At 48.2% G+C, this 17,242-nt stretch overlaps 5 protein-coding genes across 7 annotated transcripts; 2 read left to right on the top strand and 3 right to left on the bottom strand.

Moving 5' to 3' along the window:
- The first annotated feature begins 503 nt into the window (after positions 1-503).
- On the top strand, positions 504-1,851 carry LOC108154829 (beta-sarcoglycan). The gene has a single exon (XM_017285232.2). The coding sequence runs from the start codon at positions 570-572 to the stop codon at positions 1,632-1,634; it is 1,065 nt and encodes a 354-aa protein (XP_017140721.1). The 5' UTR covers positions 504-569; the 3' UTR covers positions 1,635-1,851.
- LOC108154820 lies at positions 1,680-9,594 on the bottom strand. 2 transcript variants are annotated; one of them, XM_017285220.2, is made up of 12 exons: positions 9,169-9,594; positions 8,702-9,112; positions 6,393-8,638; positions 5,854-6,329; positions 5,612-5,786; positions 5,002-5,553; positions 4,791-4,931; positions 2,959-4,725; positions 2,763-2,898; positions 2,483-2,703; positions 2,263-2,419; positions 1,680-2,194 (listed from the first exon to the last, which is right to left on the bottom strand). In XM_017285220.2, the coding sequence occupies exons 1-12, from the start codon at positions 9,293-9,295 to the stop codon at positions 2,055-2,057; spliced, it is 6,549 nt and encodes a 2,182-aa protein (XP_017140709.1). In that variant the 5' UTR covers positions 9,296-9,594; the 3' UTR covers positions 1,680-2,054. The 2 variants fall into 2 exon arrangements, with proteins under 2 accessions (XP_017140709.1, XP_017140710.1); XM_017285221.2 differs by having other exon boundaries at positions 2,483-2,700.
- Positions 9,595-9,700: 106 nt separating this feature from the next.
- On the top strand, positions 9,701-11,453 carry LOC108154826 (xaa-Pro dipeptidase). Its single transcript, XM_017285227.2, has one exon. It carries the CDS (start codon positions 9,855-9,857, stop codon positions 11,313-11,315), a length of 1,461 nt encoding a protein of 486 aa, XP_017140716.1. The 5' UTR covers positions 9,701-9,854; the 3' UTR covers positions 11,316-11,453.
- A 527-nt stretch (positions 11,454-11,980) lies between these two features.
- On the bottom strand, positions 11,981-15,474 carry LOC108154828 (palmitoyltransferase ZDHHC6). Its single transcript, XM_017285231.2, has 5 exons — positions 15,343-15,474; positions 14,204-14,388; positions 13,279-13,360; positions 12,689-13,209; positions 11,981-12,614 (listed from the first exon to the last, which is right to left on the bottom strand). Exons 1-5 carry the CDS (start codon positions 15,401-15,403, stop codon positions 12,183-12,185), a joined length of 1,281 nt encoding a protein of 426 aa, XP_017140720.1. The 5' UTR covers positions 15,404-15,474; the 3' UTR covers positions 11,981-12,182.
- Positions 15,475-15,649: 175 nt separating this feature from the next.
- Positions 15,650-17,227, bottom strand: LOC108154827 (saccharopine dehydrogenase-like oxidoreductase). 2 transcript variants are annotated; one of them, XM_017285229.2, is made up of 2 exons: positions 17,137-17,227; positions 15,650-17,018 (listed from the first exon to the last, which is right to left on the bottom strand). In XM_017285229.2, the coding sequence occupies exon 2, from the start codon at positions 17,003-17,005 to the stop codon at positions 15,713-15,715; it is 1,293 nt and encodes a 430-aa protein (XP_017140718.1). In that variant the 5' UTR covers positions 17,006-17,018; positions 17,137-17,227; the 3' UTR covers positions 15,650-15,712. The 2 variants fall into 2 exon arrangements, with proteins under 2 accessions (XP_017140718.1, XP_017140719.1); XM_017285230.2 differs by having other exon boundaries at positions 17,132-17,217.
- Positions 17,228-17,242: the final 15 nt, after the last annotated feature.

The raw sequence follows: 17,242 nt of genomic DNA, 5'->3' as shown, positions 1-17,242 counted from the left end.
CTCGCTTTTATTGTCTATTAAAAAGTTTAAGCAAAAAAGGTCAAACCAAAAAATCGTAAATATGTAGACCTCACATCGTTGATACCGATTTAAAGAGAGCAGTTTGGTTATCGCACTATATAGTCGCTAGAGCTGCGCGCCAAAGTGTAATTGTTTGAAAAGATCGACATGGATATAAATGCAATCCAGTGGAGTAAATTTATAAAAGTTTTGGTGTGATGCAGGAAAACAGGATGAGCGGAAATAAAAAAAAAAAAAAAACGGCGTACCATATGTTCTTGAATATGTCTTTCGATGTTATGTTCATTGAGCGCGATTTCAATTTTGTAAATTCAATGTACAATTTTTGTACACGAAATTTCGTTAGTTAGTTAAATAGTTATTTCTTAAGATTCAAATGGTGATGCTTCTCCAAGTACATCATACCTTTATCAAATTTTTGAATTCCGCGCCTAGTCAGTTCTGCGCATGTCATAGATTCGTATATACCTAGAGTTATTTTAGTATCATTAGATACATTACTGGAAAAACAGTTTTGCAAGAAGCCCGACCCGACTATCATAATTACAATGAATTCCTTTGAAAACACCTTTTTCCGTGGTCCATCGCCATCCTATTCCGACGATGCAAACTCTGAAAATGCATTGTCGCTGACACTGCCCATTGGAGCAGCAGCTGAGGAAAATGACTTTTGCCATGATGATTCCAAGACGGACCCCGTGGACTACTTTGACGAGAAATTTGACAGCGATAGCTGCTCACGCTTGCACCCTGGGCAGCATGGCCGCAACTCTTTCGCTTTCTGGACCGTTGTGATAATTCTTCTGGCCCTGACTGTGGGCAATCTGATCCTCACGCTGACAATTGTGGGTGTCTTGCGCCTCGGAAAGGGTGTCCACGGTATGGAGCTGATTCCCGAAGTGGATGTCGTCAAGTTCTATGGCTCAACCGAGCTGGAGCGCCTTCAGACCAACTCAATTGGTCAGGTGCATGGCTTTACAGATGTGCCAGTGACCATTAGTAGTGATGGGAGCAGCGATGACAATCCGGATGCTGGCGTGCATGTGCGCGTCTTCCGTAATGGAAACGGTGCCTCTAGTGAGCGCGATCGCATCGTGGTCGACAAGGATGCCATTGTCATAGATGCCACAAATGTGTTTGATGTGAAAGACCCCGCCGATCGGCAATCCATTTTTAGCACTCATCGTCCCCAGTACAACATCCCGGCTGGTGTGGCTGCTTTGCAGGCCAAGGTGGTGAGCGCGAGCGGCATCTCCAGTCCCATAGATGTGCCCTTGAACATGGAGAGCGACGGCCGTATTGTCGTTAAGGGGTCAGAGGGTGTGTTCTTCGATGCCGCCAGCATCGATCTACAAGCCGAGCATCACGTCTCTATCAACTCAACCCAAGGCGCTACTGTGCTAGAGGCTGGCACTGGCATATTCCTGGACATGGACCGCATACCCATTGTCAGTTCCGAACTGGGTATACGAACGGGCAGTGTTCAGTACAAGATTTGCGTCTGCATGCCACAAGGTACTCTTTTCCGCATTGCTATTCCACGTATCCACAATGGCCCGAAGATCTCATGCGCCCATTTCAGTAGCCAGGACGATCCATGTGAGGTTAATTAATTAGATGATTTATTTAAAGCTTATACATATATTTAATCCCAGTAATAAAGATAATACAATTATTCATATATTTATCCCTAAAACAAACGTTACTTAACAGGTTTTTTTATTTTCGAGGAAATTTACAATTTTTGAATGGAAGAAATAAAAAATTGGATTAGCTTTTGAAAACCGATTCCTATCTTGCAATGCAAAGCGATTCATACTGTTTTATGGACAGGTTTTGGTATACATAGTTGTTCCAATTGCCAGTTATAATACAGAAATGGTATTCAATTCGCTACTGTATGAGAATGTACACATGAATGGGGGGTGGCGGGGCGAAAAATATATAATTTCAGATAAAATGTTGAACTAATAACAAATAGATGTAAAATAATTCGCGCCTATGTCTAATCTAAAATAATTTTGAACGCATCCCTAAGTATTTGGCGGTGGGGGATTCTGATGTCGGTTGTTAGACGTTAAGGGGGGCACCAGATCTATCAGATTGTCCGGCACCATGCTAAGAAGCTCAGCTTCACTTAGACGCGCCAAACGGCCTATGCTCTTGGTCGTTGCTATTAAAATAAACAAAGGATATTAATCCCATTTGTGCATTTCGAATTGGGTTTCGCAATTCGGTTACCTGTTGCATATGGCCTAGGCGTGGTTATTACGTCCTCGGGATTGTATTCCTCACTATCGCCAACATTCGCCGCAGAGTCCGATTTGTCCTTAATGCTTGCCAGGATCTTTGAAAGATCTGGCGGAATTGATATTCTGGATAGGGCATTGGCGGATCCCTGCGCAAAAAGTATTAATGAATGAGGATTAATTTGATGGGGAAATCTCAATTAGTATCTTACAGAAGGTTCCACATTGAGCAAGTCGGCAATTTCCAATTGTTGTGCCGCAATCTGTTTGTTTATTTCATCCACCTGACGCGCCAGACTGCTTTTATTTGTGGCTGTTGGCGTCCCAACAGATTCATCGCCGGAACTGCCGCCTGGCGAGTAGGGTTCATTGGCATCATCTATCAGAGCGGGCAATGCTGGCACTAGAACAGCTGGAGGCACAGTTGTAGCTGCTGTGAGAGATTTCCAATACGTTAAAGTTAAAGTACAAAATGGACTCTGTTGCGCTTACTCTTCCGCGATTTCGTAATGGGTGCCTTGATGATGGCATCAATATCGAACCCGTCGTCCTTAGAGCTGGTCGAGTGGTTGCTAGGCTTGCGTTTGGGACTGCTTGGCGGAGTAAATGACGTAGTGCTGCGTGACTTCTGAAATTTAAAAAAGTCAAATACCCATCGACATTGGATATCACACCCCATATTGCTTACCTTTACCGCCTTGCTGCTGCTGCTGGCCGCGGGAAATGATTGTGCCACTGGCAATGATGTTGGCAGACAGTGCACGATGATGCCCATCAGTGCGTTGGGCCTCTGCGTGTCCTCGTAAAACGGAACAAGCTCTGTGGCATGGGCAAGCACACTGGGCAATTTTTCCTTGGAGCCCAATGGAAAGATGTAAAAGTCTCGAATCTGATTAGCTTCGGGCTCAATTACACCCAACCGTTCACGCGAGTCGAGATATTCAAAGAAATGATCAAATTTTTTAATCTCACTCGGTCCGGATGGAAAGAGATTCAATAGCACAACTTCTTTGGTTGCACACTTTTTGATCTTCTTGATATAGTCCCAGACCATCACGCGGGATATGCGGCCAATCACATCTAATTTGACGGGCAGCAGCTTGGTCATTTGATGCGAACTGCTGAGTAGAGGGTGGGCCACCACCTGAAAGTTTGCGACATCGGTCATGCTGAGGGTGCCGGACCACAGTGATCGCTTGGGCAGACCTTGCAAATAGCGAGTGTAGCTGTCCAGCGGAGTGGCTGCTGGAGCGGCAGCCTTTGCTGTGGCTGTCGTCGATGGGGGCATGGCCTTGACAGTCTGCTGCTTAGGAGGCTGTTCTAAATTTGCCGCCTGCTCCACCGTTTTGGCAGATTCAAGAATTTGACCAACCAGGCTATACGTACTAGACACTTTGGCTAACGCTGACGCTGACGCCTCCTCTGGCTTCTTTTCTGTTACATTTTTCGGCAAGAATGATCGATCATTCTCCTCCCTTTTTTTGGCAGGCGATGAAATACGTTCATCTCGATCTTTACTGTGCTGCTTTTCTCGATGACGGTGCTTTCGTTCTCCTCCAGTCTCCACATCGTTGTGGTGCCTTCGGTGTCGCTTCTCCAGGCTGCGCGTTTGACTGCTCGATCGACTGCGACTTCTCTTGCGCGGATGATGGCGCTTGTGGCTCTTGTGACGTTTTTCCTTGGATGATGCGGACTTTTCCTTAGAGCTGGAATGCTCTAGGCTGATGTCCTTGCTGGCACTCTCTGGGTCGCTATTCTGAGAGGTGTGCTTTTTGTCCAGGATTGACTCCACGTCGGGCAGTGTGACATCCACTTTGGTGGCTATCACCTCCTCCCCCTTATGGGTCTTTACCACATAGTTCTGTGTGCAGGATAGCATGTCTAGTTCTGATTTCTCAATAATCTCGAGCTGATGACGCGCCTCCTCCTCGCGCCACTTGGCAAGCTCTTGGCTGGCCAGCTCCTCGGGCGTCATGGCCACGAGCTGCTTGGGTTCCACCTGCTTGGCACAGATCTTTTCGAACAGCGTCTTGTTCTTGCGATCTTTAATATTGAACATAAGTGAGCGATATTTCGATTTGTATTTGGCCCCCACATCGCAACCAAACGAATTATACATTTCCGATTCCACACTCTTGACGAACTGCTCCGCCTCGATGGATGTCAGCCATTGCGTCGTGGTGCTCGTGCCCGTACTCTGCTCTGCATCGTGTGCCTCCTTGATGCGCGCTAGCAGCTGCTCCTTGAGCGTACGTCGCACATTTAACCGTATCGGCTCAGGCTTGAAGGGGGATTGTGGGGCCACCACATTCGCAGGGGGCTTATCTTTTTTGGGCAGGGCGTGAATGGGAGGGGTGAGTACTCGCTGCGGCTGTGGGACTTTCGTTCCACTTGGAGACGATTTAGTAACAGTAGCTGGTGTCTCGGGATCCGGAATCCTCTTGAACTGACGCTTCTAAGGACAAACAGGAGATACGTAGATGAACACTTGGCCAATCAATAAACTATAATCATGCTTACTTCTGGCTCCAGGGACTGAAAAGTGCCCGACGGCAGTACCTCAAAGGTGGGATTGTCTTGGAGCCATTTTCTGAAATGATGTGCGATGGGTGCCAAGTGGCCAGTGAGTACACGGCCACTCTTACGCTCAATCACATTTATCTGAAAATGTACAATTTGTTTAGTCTGATTTGAGTTTCGCGTCGGCTGCTTGTTGCTGTAGCTTTTGTACCCGCTCTATTTTCGACACAGCGTCTGCCTGACGCAACACATCCTCGAACAGATCCTTCTTTTTGTGCCTCTTGGCCTGCTCAGTGCTGTTTGCCAGAGGCGTTTGCTTGTCCGCCGCCGTCTGCGGCACAGGACTGGCGGGACTGGCGGGACTCTTGGCAGCCGTCTGGGCCTGAATTGCTTGCTGTGCATATTTTCGTAAGCATTCATCGCCACAGTAAACCGATTTTGCGCTAGCTGTTGGTCGCTTGCAGAACACACAATTGGCGTCTGAAGGGCGGCCACTGGATACTGCAACTTTGACAAAATTTAGCTGCTGCTGCTGCATCTGCTGGTGCTGTTGTTGTGGCATCTGCTGACTGATTGGAAACCTCTTGGTCGTTGGCTTCATCACAGGACTACGCAACGGCGCACTGGCGACAGTAGCTCCAACTGTCGCCGGCAGCGTCCGATTGGGCTCCGCTGTAGACACTAAGACTTTGTTTTCGCTTGAGGTCTCCTCTGGCTGAATGGCTGGCCTCATGACCAGCATATCCGTAATCCTTGGTTGGTTCTGCGAAACGGAACGATCATTGAATCATTGTAGGCAAATGTAATTAGTCTTGTCATACCTTTTCCTCCTGCTTTTTAACACATTTCGGGCACTTCCAAATGATGCTTTTTTGCTCCATTTCAATGCCCATGGACTTGGTCACACCCACACAGGTGCCGTGGAACCAATCCTCACACAGATCACAGCAGATCATGAACCGATTGTTGTGGGGCTGACGACAAACGCACCAAAGCCTAAAAAGCAGAGCAGAGAAACATTGGTCTTGGTCTTTGTCTTTAGTTATTCGTTAGCATTCATTACTTGTTGGGGTCATCATCATCCTCTTGAGATTCCGAGGCCTCGGTGTCATTCGACTGACTCGTGTTTAACTTCTTCGTTCTTCTGGGTACAGTCGAGCGTCTGGCCAGGGATGGTTCTCTGGGGTTGGCTCGCTTTGGCCCGGCTCCAGGTTTGAGGGACAACTGGCTTTCGTTGCTGTTGCTGAAGCTGCTGTTATCCAGAGTGGGTTCCCCAATCGACACGTTGCTCAGGTCCCCTGAGCTTGTGGCAGCTGCCGTTGTTGGTGTGAATTGGGCGCGTCGCTTCGCGCGTGTTGTCGGTGCTTCTATCGGGGGCAGTTGAATGACTCGCCCGTTGCCACGCATTACCTTAGCCTCGGAACGGATTTGGGCTCCCAAGGATGGAACTTCTATTAGCCGGCTCCTTGATGGTGTGCTGCAGGCAATAGGCATAGAGGATAGCAGATGGCTATGCTCGGACAGAACTGAAGGATGTGGCTGGAATTCGGAATGTTCGGAGATAAGGGCAAGTCCAAAAATATAAGAATCAGACACACATACCTCAGATGACGACGCGTGCAGAATGGATGGATGGACCAAGCTCTCAACGGGTGGAGGCAAAGATACAATGCCATCTAGACTTGCAGGGTCGGTGCTGGCCAGCACTTGCTTCACCACCTCCGCCTCGAACTGCTTGTCCTCCTCGATGAGGCCAACGACATGCTGTAGGAAATCAGCTGTGATCTCATCTTCATCTGGCGTATTCAACAGGCGGGCAGTGTCCATGTCAATGCTAACATTATCATCCTCTGGAACAGCATTATGCACTGAGCTCTGGGCCAATGGATGACCAAAATCCGTAAAGATTTCGTTTGGTTTCACTGCTGGCATTGATACCGATACTGGTACTGGTAGTACTGCCACTGGTCCTGCTTGATCCAGTCCCGATGCCGTACTCTCCAGCATCTTAACCAGTTTTGGTATTGTTTCATCTGCACTGACTGCCGGCTGTTCGACGAGCGTCGTCTTCAGCAGTTCATCTTGTACTATCGAATCGATGAGGTCCAGTTGCTTGTCATTTTCGGCTGCCAGTTCGGAGGAACTCTGATGCGTTTCGATCACAATATGAGCGGGCAGCGTATGAGATTGGGCCGTCTCCACTCCGATGGGCATGAAGCCCTTGTTTGGAACCGGAACGGGCACGGAAACTGTTGCTGGGTGCATAATTCCTGCGGTATAGCTGGATGGTGGAGTTTCGGGACGCTGCCTGTTTCGATCGGGCGAGGATTTGGTGTTCGCATTGTGGTTTTCGGCCAGCAAACTATTGATATTGGTGAAAACTCCCTTGGGGCTAGACGTATTTTTGTTGATTATAATCTCCTTCACGTCCTGAGGCACTGGGCTACTGAAGACACCGGGCTCCGAAGTATTTCCAACTTTTCCCACATGGACTAGCGGTATGCGACGTACCTTGCCAACGGCAGAGGCTAGTCCGAGCGCTTCGGTAGACAGCGGAGGTTTTCTAATGGTTAGCGCCTGATGAGTGGGGCGTATTTTGAGAAATGAGGTGCTTTGAATGCCTCTGCCCAATGCAATTACAGTGGGCGGCGCCTTTGTTGTTGGCAGTTGAATAATCTGACCAATCTGCGGAGCATTCTGTGACAGTTGCTCTTTTCGCTGCGGGGCAGTCGGGTGGATTTGCTCCTTTCGCTGCGGGGCAATCGGGTGGATTTGCTCCTTGCGCTGCGGGGCAGTCAGTTGCACTTGATCCCTACGCAGTGGGGTAATCTGTTGCACTTGATTCCTACGCTGTGGGGTAATCTGTTGCACTTGATCCTTACGCTGCGTTGTAGTCTGTGCCACTTGCTCCCTACGCTGCGGAGTACTCTCCTGCACTTGCTCCCGACGCTGCAGGACACTTTGTGGCACTTTTTCCCTACGTTGCAGGATACTCTGTGGCACTTGTTCCTTACGTTGCAGGATAATCTGTGGCACTTGTTCCTTACGCTGCAGGACACTCTGAGGCACTTGCTCCCTACGCTGCATGCCTTTCTGCGGCACTAGCTCCTTTCGCTGCAGGATAATCTGGGGCATTGGCTCCTTCCGCCGCTTGAGTTCGGGGAACTGTTTTGGAGTGGGATGATGTGGGGGCAAGGTTTTCGACTGCCTGGTAGGCCTACTGTTCAGCTTTCTCGCACGCTTTCGCTTGTTGGAGCTGCGACTGTCGTGCCTCATCTTGAAGTCCATATCACTGTCCCTGTCATTGTCCGTGTCCTGAAGATCGTCGCTGTCCTCGCTCACCTCGTCGCTATCGTACAATTTGTCGGCATTCTCCTCATCTGCGGGATCCGAGCTTTCTGCTTCCTCGTCATCGTCTACGTGGTCGTCCACAGGAGCCATTACTTGAGCGATGCTACGCCCAGACCTTGGCCTGACCTTTGGCATAGAGTTTACAATCATTTCTCGTCTCTCCCTGTGCAGAGGCTGTGGTGTCGACTGGGCCTGGGGCTTGCGTAGCAGCGGCTCCTGCTGTGGCTGAACGGGCAGTCTTTGCACCTTGACTTGCAATGGTGTGAAGGGCAGTGCCTGTATTCGTTTTTTGGCATTGATTATTTTGACATTTCCCGGTGCTTGCATAATGATTTTCCGACCCTGAATTTGCTTTTCCAGGGCAATTTTCTCGGCTCTTTTGTGGAGTTTCATTTGCTCTGGCGAGGTGAAGGGTGTATAATTGTGATCGTTCTTAATTACTTCCATCAAAGCGTCCGTCTCAGGCGTCCTCTTGTAGATTGACAAGCCAGCAAGCTCTGTGAATAAAATGTACTCTTTACGTGACACTTGAATGGATTGTTTATTTATTTGACACTTACTTAAAGCATTTTTCACCACCAAGTCGGCCGTGCCCTCGACATAGAATTGCTCCACACGCAGGCCCACAATTTGAGGCCGCTCCTTTGGTTTGCGCCGTTTCTTCTTTTTGATTACTTTGGGCTTGCGGCCGGGTCGCTTTCTGGTCTTGGGAGCCTCCGTTTCGGTCTCTGTAGAGTCATCGTTGAGCTCATCGTCGGTGTTGTTGTCATCATCTGCGGGAATGTGGTCCCCCTCGCTTCTGACATCATCGCCGCCACTTTGGCTCCCATTGTCGGTGTCCAACTCAGTGTCCGTCGCCGCATCTAGGAACTGCTCTAGCTCCTTTAAGCGTTCGGCCTCTTCCTGGTCCACCATGCTAGGCGTGGGCGAAGTTATTCGCACAACGCTGATGGTGGAAATCGATTTTTCCTCTAAAAACATAATTTTTAGTAGAGCAGAAATGTTATTTAAGCATCAGTGCCCATACCCATGAGGCTCTCCAAGGCACGCTCATCAAAAGAGATGCCATTTTTACTGTAGACCACAACCAGATTGGAATCTGCATCAGCAGCTCGTCTGGCACTCGGGGCCTCGGTAAAAACCGAACTAGACATTGTGCTGCCTATTTGTGGGCCACAACTTTTAATAACACATTGTAGGCTGTTGCCCTCACAGCGTTTTCAGTACTCGTTCGTAATGCTTTCAGGCATTTGTTGTTTTGCTAGTGCCGCCGCGTTGCGACGCCGACACGCGAATCCGGGTCAGCATCCGGAAACTGTTATTAATATGTAATACAATAGCTGCACCACGGACACAAATTATCCACGTGCATGTATATTCTGCTTCACGAACTACTCTTTAAATGCCTTTTTTCAAAAATTTATGGTAATAAAATTCGCAAAAAAATTCTTGAGGTGTGCCCAGATCAATGAAAACGGAAAATGCCCGATAGAACGATATGTTCTAGTATTTTCCAAGTATATCGAAAATATATTCGAGTGTTTTCGGTATTTTTTATATAGCCCGGTTGACAACAAACGAAAACAAACTGATGAGTTATAATTATAATTTACAGCTGGTGTTTTTTATAGATATCGCTAATCGGCTTGTAGAATTATTGCCCATTTGCAGAAAGGCCAGTTATAGCTATTATTCCAAACGTGTAGCATCAACATGGCCGCCTTTCAGATGGGATCGGGCTACGCAGTGCCTATGACCCTGTTTAAGAACAATAGAGATCGCGTTTCCAAAGCTCTGTTGCGACAACTCTCGAAGAACCTCAAGTTTGATTCGGGCAATTTGCTCGTTCTGCTGGAGGGCGGCAAGGATAAGAGTTTGTACAACACTGATGTGGACTATGTCTTTCGCCAAGAGTCATATTTTCAGTATCTTTTTGGAGCCAAGGAGCCCGGCTGCTATGGCATCCTCACGATCGACGTACGGACGGGGGGCGTGTCCAGCATTCTTTTTGTGCCGCGACTTCCTGAGGAGTACAGCACCTGGATGGGCGAGCTGCTTACACCAGAAGAGTTCAAGGCCATGTACGAAGTGGATGCGGTCTACTATCTGGATGAACTCACGGACTATCTGGAGAAGGCAGCTCCCAAGCTGATACTAACGCTCAGTGGCACAAACAGCGATAGCGGCCTCACAATGCAGCCGCCCGAGTTCGATGGCAAGGAGAAGTATGTAACCGACTGCGACCTACTCTATCCCATATTGTCCGAGTGCCGCGTTATCAAGTCTGCCGAAGAGATCGAAGTTCTGCGTTATGTGGCAAAGGTCTCGTCGGACGCCCACATCAAAGTAATGAAGTTCATACGCCCTGGCAAGATGGAGTTTGAGGGGGAGTCTCTGTTCCTCCACCACTCCTACTCCGTGGGAGGTTGTCGTCATGCCTCCTACACATGCATCTGCGGCAGCGGCACCAACTCGTCTATTCTGCACTATGGCCATGCCGGAGCACCCAACAGCCGACCCATCCAGGATGGCGAAATGTGTTTGTTCGACATGGGGGCCAACTACTGCGGCTATGCGGCAGACATTACCTGCACTTTCCCAGCCAACGGCAAGTTCACGGATGACCAGAAGTTCATTTACAATGCTGTGCTGGATGCTCGCAACGCGGTTTCTGACACAGCACGCGATGGCGTTTCGTGGGTGGACATGCACAAGCTTGCCGGCAAGGTATTGCTGCAACGTCTCAAGGAGGGTGGCATGCTTAAGGGCGATGTCGATGAAATGCTTGAAGCTGGACTCTCGGCCGTCTTTCAGCCGCACGGCCTGGGGCACCTGATTGGCCTGGACGTTCACGATGTGGGCGGATATTTGCCCACTGAGCCGAAGCGCCCCAACGAGCCATGGCTGTGCAAGTTGCGCTTTGCCCGTGTTCTCAAGGCTGGCATGTACGTGACCATTGAGCCGGGCTGCTACTTCATCAAGCGATTGATGGACGGCGCTCTGGCCAATCCAGAACTACGCAAATTCATCAATGTGGATGTCTTCAATCGTTTCCGCAACTTTGGTGGTGTTCGCATTGAGGACGATGTCCTCATTACCCAGAATGGTATTGAGAATTTTGCAATTGTGCCAAGGACCGTTGAGGAAATCGAGGCGACCATGAGCTCCCAATAGCCCGATGAAGGCTAGAGGGCTATCCATCTATCAGTTTATCTAAAAGCACACAATATATTATCTGTATTAAATATCATAATCAAATTATGTTTAACCAATAAATACATTTTTTGTGAGGATATGATCGATAAAATCGAATATCAATTGTTATTTTTATACAGTCCCGGACTTGAGTTCTATATTAGCACTGGGATACAAATAAAGTTTACTACTGTTTGCCATCGCGATTTTTAAAGACATAATTTTGAAGCTCTTTTAGACCGCTTTAATCTTGTCTTATTTGGGAAAATGCGGAGTGATTTTCTTCTGAGATTCTGGTGCTGAGTTTTCCTTAAATTAAATATATTTTGAGATTGTATATTGAACAGTTTCACAGATCTAGAACTAGCGGGGAATCTTTGACCAAAAATAGCGACCTTGCAATTACGTCTATTTGCAAACCTTTTTTGTTAAAATATAGTAATAGAACTATGCTAATAAAAATGATAAATTCTTATAAAAAAGTTTTGAATTATTCGCATAAATTTAATTATTGCATTTTCCATTTAAAAATCGCGATGGGACTTCTTTTAAAAGAGAAGTTAACTGAAAAGCAATAGCTAATACTTAAGTCCGGCACGGTATATGGTATATTTAGAAATGTAATCGCTTATCACAAAACCGTGATCGTTATCAAGTTTCGCGTTTGCTTTATTGGCCAACATTGTTAACAAAGTAATCGAGAGAGGGACTGGCACCTGGTTAAGCGGAAAAAAGTCAAGTCTTTCAAGCGGTTACTAATCTATGTACAAGCTGGGACGACCCGACTGTGTATCGACGGAAATTGCCATGATGTGCTCATTGGCCCGATTGAACGATTTGCTCGGGTTACATATACTTCTTGGCGTGTCCATTGCGTTGCTGCTGCCTCAGTTGAGCATGTCCTCCGTTACAAGTTCCGTTCTCGGGCAGATTGTCGCTGCCAGGTTCTCCGCCGCACTCGTGTACCTCGATAACCTCGACAGCGCTTCGGCGTGGAAACCAGCCACGAATATGTCCCTTGCGCCGATGCGTCTTGTCGGCGCCCAGCTCCTGCTTGGTGAGTTCCCGCTCCCCAAAGAGCCAATGCTTGCGAAAGCGCGTTACTTTAATTATGTCACCTGGTTGTAGGCGGATTCGCGGCTCATCCGTGCAGGGAGCGCCCATGCATACGCTCCAACCCTGCGAGCAAACGGGAAGCCATCGACCCGTGACGGGACTATGACACTTGTAGGTACGTGTCCGGGCTCGTTTTTCCTCCTTCTGCGCCAGTTGCTCTCGCTAGTGAGGCGAAAAAAGGGAAAGGTATCTATTATTCAACACTTCGTGTGCTTGTGGGATTTGTAAGGACTCACCGTCAATGTGTATTGATCACAGCCCTTTAACACGGGCCACTCGATGCCGTCGCCGAGCTTTTGGCACTCGTCATTGAACACCTGCTTCAGATTGAGCCACCAGCCCAGATCATACGGATAGATGAAACTATCCTCGCTCTCGCCGATGGCGTAGCGGCGATAGATTGCCTTCTCGACTATCCAGATTTCAATGCCCGTCTGGTTGGCGACAATCGTCTTGAGTTGAATAAACAGCAGCATGCCCAGGCCAATGACCACTCCAATGGCCAGGCCCATGCCTGTGATGCACATTATGATGCTATAGACTGTGAACTGAACGCTGGCCAGGTGCACCAGGCCATGGGTCAGATAATAGTAGCGATAAATGCCACGATAGAAGGAGCCGCAGAGGACAACGGTGGCCTGCATGCTGCCCAATATGGAGAAGAGCAGGAAGTACGAGAAGTAGGCATGATTGGCCCAGCCCACACAGTGGTTGATCCACGGGCAATGATGATCCATCTTCTTTACGCATCGGTTGCCTAAACAGAAACAGAAAACAGAAATTGTTACAGCTCTTGGTTTTTGTTTCTCCTTGAGGATCCACCTACACTTGCGACAGTGATGGGAGCGAGGAGCTTTGTAGCCCTCGCACGCCTTGCAGTATTGAAGGTACTCTGTGTCCTTGGGCTCCTGCCAAATTAAGATTTTCATAAGGATAATAGTATGTTATATATATGTTATGCATATGCGTACCACTCGTTAAACTACGGGTTATAACAAAACCTAACGACGCACAGCTCATTAGGCAGCTGGCCGGACACCACCCACCGCCGCCGCCGCCGCCTCTCTTGTGTCTGGGACCTGCCTACAAAACATTTATGCAAATTCTGGTAATTGCATTACGGACCGACCGGACTGGGCTCCACAGAATGCGTTCGGTTCGCGTGCAGGGCATGGACGTTAAGTCGGTCCATAAATTATTTGTGGGCCACTGCGTCATGGCCCAGGGAAAATTTAATGGGCGCCGAAAAACGTTACCGGTCCTGGTCCCAGCACGACATTTTTGCGATTCTCCTACTGCGAGGAATTGAATTCAAAATCTTCAAAATAAATTGCAGTTTAATTGACGCGAATTATGCGATAAGGAAAATACACACGCTACAGAAGGGTTACAGCATCGGCCCTTGGTCGGAATGAAATCAAGCAAAGAAATTAAAGAGTGACGGCCAAATAGTAGGGCTTTCCCCGCCGCCGTGTGTTGATGGCACCCTTAGCTCGTTCCCATTCCATTCCATTTGTTTGCTGCTAAACAAGAACTTCCGCTTCAGAATGACGATGCACAATGGGGACAGAAACGGCCCACGGTTCGTGCCGGGTCAACATTTTTTTGGGCCCAGTGTAAGAGGAAATTATCAAAGGTAACAGGTGTTCAGGGAACACCCTCCAGCTCTAGGCCAGCTAGCAATTTTCTCATGAAGCGTGTCACAACAAAATGTATTCCATTATTTGGTGGCTGCCACTTGCGTTATTTACCTTTGGCTGCCATTGTCTTGGCAGTAGGCCGGGACCTGTCAGCGTGGCCATGACGTAATTGAATGTGGCCAGCGTGGAGAGCATTAGGAATAAGGCCTGATGGGCAAAGCCAGCGAATGATTCATTTGGCGGCCACCACATCGAGTTCATGTAGAGCGTTGTCAGCGTTATGCACTTGATAATGCCTGCAAACGGGAAAGCAAAAGATAAAACATTATAATGTGTGTTTATGAAATTTGATATTGTACAGCCGCTGCCGAAACCCAGTCAGGGCCCGGATGGGGTGACCTGGTGGTGGCTATGCTTCTCGCTTGGTTGCGTGTAAAGGAAATTAAGCTCATTTATTTCGTTTATGGCCACCCTTTTGAGTTGATTAAGCGAAACCGCGCCCCAGCAATGAGTGCCCGTCTGGACACGGCCCATCCCCACTCCTGGCCAAAGCAGCAACAAGCAGCCGGCGCACCGGCGTCTAATTCAGACATTAAGGCTGGAAACACAATTGTAATATCAGTTCGATACCAAATTTTCCTTATGGCTCGTACTCCAACCGGAAGTCTTACGGTCGTTTTACCGTCTGCCTTGCCAAGGAGCAAATGGTCAATTTGCACGCTATACTTGGACTGCGTGAAATTTCCGATAGCACAGTACCCGACTCGACGACACTTTGAGCGACAAGAAATATGAAATAAAAGCCGAAAGCACATGCAACTAAAACGCAATTAGCACAGCGCATTAGGGGAATTAAAAGGCGAAGTTGGTGCCGGGAGGAGTCTCTCGCCCCTGTGTGTTGACACTCAATTGGGCTCCGTGCAGCGGATGTGTCGTGCCGGGCTGGGCTGTGACCCGTCCGTAGAAATGTAAAACGCGATATTTCGATCCAGACATATACAAAACGCGGGCGTTGCCCGTGTGTCCGAGCGGGCGTTGCAAGTCCCACCCACGTCTTAGAAAGAGTAATTGGAGCCTTGTTATGTGCTCTTTGTGGCCGTCTGACCGTCTGTCTGTCCAGCAGTTCATTCACTTCACTTTTGGCTCATTTGAAAATTTTTCTCTTTAGCTTGTGGCCCACATGACGCTGATCTGACCCCAGATCTGAGGCTCTGTCTCCGCGGGCCATTGCTTTTCTCGTTAGTACTTACTCAGTGCTGTGATTGGGCCCCAATGTATAAAACGGCGAAAGCTAGATATTTCAGCACTCATAATTTTTAAATAAAATCGCGTTGGCGTCCGAAATGGTAGTGAGCAAAGGTAAACAAAAAAATAGCTGTAAAAACAATCGAAGGCTTTATCGAAGTTTGCCCAGCTCTAGAAAAAAGGACAGTGTGACCGTCAAAATTTAGTATTTACTAAAAATACAAAAAAAAACTAAAAATTTGAAACTGCGAACTTTGTGTAAACACTATCAGATGGCCGCGATAATGTTTTTTGAATGTAAAGAACAAAGTTTGTTGCTGTTGTTTATTTAATTCCCGCTTTTATATATACATATATTACATATAAGTACAAAATTTACTTGTTGGCTACAATCTCGTACTTAATACCATGTTCGTGCTTCTCCAACTCGCTGATGAGGCTGGTCTTGCAAAAGGCGGCTCCCGGGGGCAGAACTCCACCCGTGCTGGGCATTTTATCGCTCTCGTTCAGGATGGTCTTTGCCGTAGACAACAAGGCCACACAGGTGGAACCGTAGCCAGGATTAGGACCCGTTATTTTTACTGTTAACGTCTTGGATGGTGGTGAGGTGTATTGGTCTGTACTTTCGGCTAGCTTCTGGGATTTGGGCCATCCGGAGGCTTTCATTGTCATGCTGAAGAACGAACGCTCCATGCGCGCTTCGCTCGGACCGTCCCGAGATGCCATACCGCCGGAAAAGAAGCTGGGATACTTGAGCAGGAGCTGACGTCCAAAGGAAAACTGGGCCATAATTCCGATAATAGAAGCAAAGAAGACAACCACGCCAGCAACTAACCGCGAGGGATACGTCATATAGGCTTGCATCTGGATAGGACGTTTCTTCTCAGTCTCGTACAGGTAGCGCTGTGATCGCATCACCACAGATCGATCCGTCTCTGGGAATGGCAGGATTACTTTACCCACATCCTCAGCAATGGAAAGTGGAGCACGTGACTTCAGCGCAGGATGAAATTTGGGCAGACGATCGGGGAAAAGCTTCCTGCGTATCGCGATTGACTCACTCCTGTTCGCGATGGCGTGAATGGCACTCTCCCATGTGCCAGTGTTAAGAGCAGCGCCGCCCAGGCCTTTAGTACCGCCCTTGACTCCTAAATGGACGAAATTCTCCACCGAGTTAATTACTCCGTCAAAGTTCTTCTCTATAAAGACGACTCCCATGTCGGCGGGAATGGAGTCAAATCCACAGGCACTGATTACGTATACTCCACGCTCCCTGGCCCGATCGTTGTACTTCAGCTGCATGGTTTCCATATATTGAGGCTCCCCGCTAACGTCAACGTGATGTGTGCCTGCCTCGATGCAGGCTTTGACCACATTTTCACCGAAAAATCGGTATGGGCCAGCAGTGTTCACGACAATGCGGCAACGCTTAGCCATTTCAATAAGTGATGCCTCATTGTTCACATCGGCGATGATGATGGGTGTTTGCGACAGATCTGTTTTGGACTTTGCACTCATTTCCTTAAGTACGTTCTGCAGTTTTTCCTGGCTACGCCCGGCGATTCCCCAGTTCAGTCCCTTCAGAACGGACACAGCCTCCAGGACCGTGTATTTGCCGGTGAATCCGGTGGCACCAAAAATGATGGCATCTAATTTTTTAGCTGCCATTGTGTAGGGGTCACTGCAAAGCCACGAATATATAATTAGTTGCTTAGTAAGTGCTTATCAGTTTTGAATAATCAGGTTCTTTCTGGTGAGCAGAAAAGGCCGAATAGTTATGGGTAACGATCAGACTTTACAAGTGTATTTATTCCTCTGATAACAGCACCGGTGACTCCACAAAAACAACGCCTTTTGCCCAGGAGATTAGATGCACGCACGGTTGCTAAAGATAACGTGATGACT

This window comes from Drosophila miranda, chromosome 2 (genome assembly GCF_003369915.1).
Source record: "Drosophila miranda strain MSH22 chromosome 2, D.miranda_PacBio2.1, whole genome shotgun sequence".
Taxonomy (NCBI): domain Eukaryota; kingdom Metazoa; phylum Arthropoda; class Insecta; order Diptera; family Drosophilidae; genus Drosophila; species Drosophila miranda.
Note: the sequence above shows the minus strand (reverse complement) of the source record. Positions and strands in the feature narration are given on the sequence as shown.